General features: G+C 34.5%; 2 protein-coding genes across 4 annotated transcripts; one reads left to right on the top strand and one right to left on the bottom strand.

The window, feature by feature from the left end:
* Window positions 1–566: 566 nt before the first annotated feature.
* LOC143213920 (uncharacterized protein C19orf47 homolog) lies at window positions 567–4,155 on the top strand. Its single transcript, XM_076434283.1, has 3 exons — window positions 567–1,045; window positions 1,126–2,181; window positions 2,253–4,155. The coding sequence occupies exons 1-3, from the start codon at window positions 1,027–1,029 to the stop codon at window positions 2,393–2,395; spliced, it is 1,218 nt and encodes a 405-aa protein (XP_076290398.1). The 5' UTR covers window positions 567–1,026; the 3' UTR covers window positions 2,396–4,155.
* LOC143213921 (uncharacterized) lies at window positions 2,789–5,907 on the bottom strand. 3 transcript variants are annotated; one of them, XM_076434286.1, is made up of 5 exons: window positions 5,014–5,903; window positions 4,391–4,932; window positions 3,713–4,278; window positions 3,449–3,594; window positions 2,789–3,354 (listed from the first exon to the last, which is right to left on the bottom strand). In XM_076434286.1, exons 1-2 carry the CDS (start codon window positions 5,672–5,674, stop codon window positions 4,529–4,531), a joined length of 1,065 nt encoding a protein of 354 aa, XP_076290401.1. In that variant the 5' UTR covers window positions 5,675–5,903; the 3' UTR covers window positions 2,789–3,354; window positions 3,449–3,594; window positions 3,713–4,278; window positions 4,391–4,528. The 3 variants fall into 3 exon arrangements, with proteins under 3 accessions (XP_076290401.1, XP_076290399.1, XP_076290400.1); XM_076434284.1 differs by having other exon boundaries at window positions 4,391–5,907; XM_076434285.1 differs by having other exon boundaries at window positions 3,449–3,589; window positions 4,391–5,907.
* Between the last annotated feature and the right edge of the window lie 155 nt (window positions 5,908–6,062).

The raw sequence follows: 6,062 nt of genomic DNA, 5'->3' as shown, positions 1-6,062 counted from the left end.
ATGTGATGCAATAAATTAGGGTTTTTGACGTATAAGTAATGGATTTCATAAATAATTTGAAATAGTGTTTTATTATCATTTCGAAATATCAAAGCTGTTCAGAATTCGCTCGCAAGGAAATAGAGCGAATTCATCGACTAGTACACGCGTACACCAATGATGTCGCTGCACGTTGCAACTTCTAGACCATAAAGTATGTATTTATGGAGATGAGACTCTTCCATTTCTCAAGAATCAATGTCCAGTGCGCAGGCGTTCGTAAGAACATCCAACGCGCGTGCGTACACAAGTTTACACAGGCGACATCTGACGAGAATATTTTTTAATTCTTGGATATTTATACAAAATGGTCGTGATATTTGTTTTAAATGTATAAAAATATTCAGTTACATACAGTTACATACGCGGAATGGTAAAAATAATTTTTCTAGTAATATTCAGTGTATTACTAATGTTTTACCACCATTGCATTTTAAATATTGCCGCGCTGAAGAACGTTTCGATTTTCTCATTGAGATGCGGCAACGCTGTATGCACCTGGGATTCCAAGGTCGTCATTTTGCGAACACGAATCTCAACGCTTTTGTTTGTGTTTTCATCTTCATCTCTGATACGCCATACGCCGTGATACGCCGCGTGAGCAACCATTCTAATTTCATTTCTGTATTCGCGTTTGTGTACATATAAATATACATATATGTATAAGAATAGACGTGAATAGATCTGAAGCCATAAGCGATGAAATGTCGATGTTTATCATAATTTCTTAAATATATTTTGTAATACTTATTTGAAATACTATAATTAAATATTTTACAAAATAGATATACTTGAAACAAACTCGTTCGGTAATTTTTTGATAGATTTTCTTTTTCTCCAAGCGAAATTCTTTCGAGAGAAACCAAGTTTTATAAAATATGTGATACAGAATCAATGTACTCTCTTTAAACAGTGGATATTTGGTGAAAAATTTGTTTGGAAGGCATTCGTCGAGCGAGATAACCGAAATAACCTAACCGGTGTGAAATGGCATCGTCTTTATCAGGTATGTCATAGTTTCTTTTCGTTACCTTTCTATATTCGTGACCTTATTTGGATACGCTCAATTTTATCCTATTTTTACAGCGTACTGGGTAAAATTTTTCAAGGGAGCAGGATTTCCCCAAGATGTTGCCACAAAGCATGCGGTTGTATTCTCTAATAATCGCATAAAGCCGGACATGTTGCCAGATTTAGATAAGCCTAGTCTCAAAGAAATGGGAATAACTTTAATGGGAGATATGATCGCGATCTTGAGGTACGCCAAGAAAGTGGTTGAAGAAACAACATGCGAAAGGTTTCTCGTAGACACAGTAGATCCATCCACAAATCTGAAACCAGTCGTTAAAAAAGTGGTACCCAAAGCATCTACCAAAACAGTGGCTTCCAAAATCAAATCGGATTCTGTAGCAACAAAAAAGATTGTGAAAGTACCAACGAGTTCGGTAAAAAAAAGTGTGATCCCTGTAAAAAAACCAGTATCCACATCCAGCGAGGTAATAACAGATTTTGCTAATCAAAAGAAACAGGCGATTCTTAAAAGAAAATTGGAAGAAGAAGAATACGATAGTAGCAATGAGGAGGAATGGAACGGGACAGTGAAAAAGGTTAAATCATTGGACAATAAGGATAATAAAGTGGGCTATACGATAATACTTCCGAAGGGTTCAACGTCTAGAAGTCAACAGATCCTTAAGAAGTCTACAGAACAGAAGAGAACTGTTTTCGATAGACTAGGAGATAGTTCTGTAACTAGTACAACAAATCTAGCAGAAACATCGCCAACGTTCAATATCACTGGCTTGGGGAAAGATGTTTTGAAAAGATCTGTGAGTGTTTTTAAACGACTAGGAGACAAAGATGCTGAGAAAGACAGTGCAATGCATGTAGGTATACTGAAAAATGGGACAATTAGTTCAGGAATATTAAAACCAAAAAGTATTAGTGGAAGAACCTCTATCATTACAACAAACAAAGCGGTATCAAAAACCATGGGGACAATGAGAGCTGATCAAGAGGCTACAAGAAAAATACTATCTAATAATGTGTCTCAAGTAGTAAAAACTAAAAAAATTTCGTTTAATAGCACATCCCCGAATACCGTTAGATCCACAAAATCTAGTGTTACATCTGGAAAATTGGGTACATATTATGGTTTTTATTATTTTGCTCTGTAACTGTTTCTCTAGATTTAACGAGTAATGATTTTTCAGCTTCTGAACGACTGACTTTGATACCAGCAAAAGCACGTTTGGGAACAGTTAAGACGAATAGTCCGAAACAAGTTACTTTTGATAAAATCACGACAGTGGCACACGTGAAGAAACCGGATGTCTTTAGTCGTCTTGGAATTTGAATATTACGATATTACGAGTCCCTTCTATTAACAAGTAATTAAGTAACAAGTCCTCGTGATCGAGATCTTTTTGTACAAAGTTAACTAGTTTCCTACTACTTACATGTATTGTAGAAATATAAGAGATAAGTACTATTATTGAACGGTGTTAATTAAAGAACATAACATTAAATATAAAAACGCTTTCAGGAATTTCATTATTTCCCAGTAAACATTGTAGATATATATGTTCGTTTAAAAATATAAATATATTTAATATAGAAATGCGATTATTATTTTATATTCTCATGAATGTATAAAAATAATATTTGAAATGCTCTTTCAGTTAAACAAAATATTTAGTATATGTTTCAATTAACATGGGTACAAACATATTTTAGTTACAGAAGGATATAAGTATCAATACATTGTTTATTGTTAATAAACAATTTTTATATACAAAATAGTTTATGATTTTTGAGTCTACGTATGAATGAATTTTGATTTGTACGCAGAAACAATCGCAAGTTTTCAAGAACTATTACTACAGATACAAGAGTTCGAAATAAATGAACCTAATTGTCATCATTTGCTTATGTATTATTACATACAGAAACGATCTCTTTTTTTTGTATTACAGAAAAATAAAAAAAATATTGCACATGCAATATAAAAAAGTGCTAATTCGTTTACACTTCTTTTCCCTGAATAACAAAAACGTATTCTAGAATTCTGAATATTTTTCACTGTAGATATAAACACGAACGTTTCTACACAAATTTTCTAAAAAACAAAAGTTCATGAAATCGTAAAGAATTAAAATTCTGGCATTACAAGAGCGCTTTCGACAGGTCTACTTTTTTTCAAGTAGAAGGTTTCGTTTAGCATTCAGATTTTACTCTGAATTACCACGATATACTTGATCAGTGGATGGAATGTTGTTCCATATTGGCAGCTATATCCATAAAATGCAGCTGAAACTGAACCATTGAAAAAATGTTTGCAATACAGTTTTTCACGCAGTGTGGTCATTATACCATTTCAATGAAGAATACTGGTATGTGTCTACTCAACCTGCTCGTTAACGTATGTATTAAATTCGTATAAAAGAAGGGGGTGATCGTGATTCCATGTGCATTTCCCATAAGAAGCTCATCGCATTCACTCCAATCTAATACTCTACGTCGTTAAACCAAGCGCATCAGGAATGCCAGACTGTGCTAAATGAAACAAAAATATTGCATGTTTTATATATATATATATATATCGGGTGTATACGTTCGTGATTCAATGAATATAATTGTTTTCTTTTTTTAATCAAAGTTATATGTTGCCCACCTTTTCGCATCATCCTTGCTAGTAAACTTCAATGCCAATGTAATTATCCTGGAAAAAGTAAATAGTTACAGTTTCTGGGGAAAAGAAGTGACCCAGTGCTTATAGTAAGTCAAGTAACTAGCAGTTCTTCAGCACGTTAGCGACTACAACTAAACATAATAAGATCTTACAAGAAGGACTCGTATCTCGTTCGATATCATCGCTAACGAATATCAGCGATACAGCCTATTGCAAGAGGTAGTATTATACAATTACATGTAAACAGTTATGATCATTAAAAATATTACCCAGATAATGAGTCTCATACTTATAAAATAGTTATATACATGTTGGCATACACATATATATATATATATACATTACTATGTATGTGTTATATATATATGTGCATCCATGTGTCAACATATAGTGCATATATATATATATATATATATATATATATACATATACACATGTATGTAACATGAATGCTAGTTAACGCAACTTTCGCTCCGTAAGGATAATAGTCTTGTGTTGTTGTAAGAATCGGGTAGACCTAGATGGCGATATATATCTTCTTGATATACCTGAAAATACAGAGAATATCTACTACCATTACATACCGTTCATGTGCACATATATACATATCATTCTTTAACATTCTATGAAATGTCTATACTAAGGAACTTTAGGTAATACATTGTTCTATTCTTCTTTTATGCTCGTTACTCCACTGATCAAGAAATACTTTTATGCTCCTCTGTAAAATATCTGGTCCCTTTTATATGGGACGCATCATAGGATGAGCTTATATCACGATCGATTCCCCCTTCAGTTTTATCCAGAGTTCTTACTGTTTAAGTGACATATGGAACAAAATTCCAAAGATACTTTGTCTGAGTTTAAGTGCAGGCATATTCCTGTACTATCTAAATTTTGAGCTGTTTCCTCTTCTGGAAAAAAGTTGGACGTATCGTTTAAACTGTCCACTGAATTCATCATTTCATCGCATTTAGGCAGATCTTCGAATATGTCCATGTTGAAAGTAGACAATTGATCGAAATCAAGCCCGATAGTGTCGTCCTTTTTCACATGAATATTAGGAAATTCTGTTTGGGTAATTGGCAATAGATTATCCAAATCTTTTGTATCCTCCATGAAACTATCTCCTGATATCGAGTCTGTTGTAGAAGTTATTATGTTTATCGGGTCCTTCTTTTTTGGACTGCTCTTAACGTCAACTGTAGGATTATTGAAAACAGTGTAAGTGTGATCAAAATAAGAATAGGCTGATCCAATTTTATCAAAATTAGAATCCTTACATGCGGTTTGCTTCTTGGCATTAATACAAGACTCGCTCACTTGGCTTTCGGTGGTACTTTCTCCCGTTAATATATCATTGTTGACAAACATGTTATTGCTTTCGCCATTTAATAAACTCTCCTTTGTGTTTGTGTAACATGTACACTTGCGTCGGGTCTCTGTCTCTACCGGGTACTCGGTGGTATGATTCGGATATAACAGATTACCATTTTTTTGCGTACTCATTTTACGGAGACCCTCGTTAATAGTCTTGAGCAACGCCGTAATACTTGTGTTATTGTTCAGAACGTTTCTGAGATATGCCACCTCGCCTGTCAATCTTTTAATATCGATACCTTGTTTCCTGACGACGTTTACCAAATTTTTATTCTCCTGTTGATAAAATGATAGCTTGCTTTCTATTTTCTCCAGGTACGCTTTCTTGCGGAGCCTGTTCTCGCGAGCCATCAAAGCGTTTCGATTTAAGCAGGGCCGCTTTGAGGGTCCCCTGCCCCGTTTTCGTGGTTCCGAAATACTTTCATTCTCAGACAGATCAGCTTGCTGCGTGTTTTTTCGAGAATCCCTTAATCTCATGTTGCATTTCGGCTCATACGTGTCATCATCCTCCTCCGAGGAACTGTCCCATTTGACATTTGTTCCTCCTCGAATTTTCCCAGACATTGTCGCAGGAATGTGCACTCGCAATGGCTAGACTACCGAGACAACACCGTGATAATGTTACTTTTTTGACTGGTGAATAAATTGCACTTTCACGTTATAGCTAATTGATATAATCCGCTATCACAACCTCAATACATACGCAATTTTTCTATGCACTTAGGATCACTCCAAAATATGCGTATTGAAAGCAGTCATTAAGCCTTTGATTACACATCTCTCTCTAGATGTGACTGCGAACCACTGCGAGTATACAAGGCTCCAGCGTTTATATAAAAGATATTTCGCCCTTCATTCTGCACTATATAGTGCTATATAGACAATCTTCCAATCTTCTATTCATTTAAATGTTCTTTATCTTTTTAATTACCTGATATATGATTTGTTTTGA

Source organism: Lasioglossum baleicum, chromosome 12 (genome assembly GCF_051020765.1).
Source record: "Lasioglossum baleicum chromosome 12, iyLasBale1, whole genome shotgun sequence".
Lineage (NCBI taxonomy): Eukaryota > Metazoa > Arthropoda > Insecta > Hymenoptera > Halictidae > Lasioglossum > Lasioglossum baleicum.
This window is presented reverse-complemented; position numbering and strand designations above follow the sequence as displayed.

Bases quoted from the DNA above. Each gene is read 5' to 3' on its own strand.
- LOC143213920 (XM_076434283.1), top strand. The intron at 2,182-2,252 runs GTACATATTATG...ATGATTTTTCAG, and splicing joins TGTTACATCTGGAAAATTGG to CTTCTGAACGACTGACTTTG.
- LOC143213921 (XM_076434284.1), bottom strand. From the start codon at position 5,674: ATGTCTGGGAAAATTCGAGGAGGAACAAATGTCAAATGGGACAGTTCC.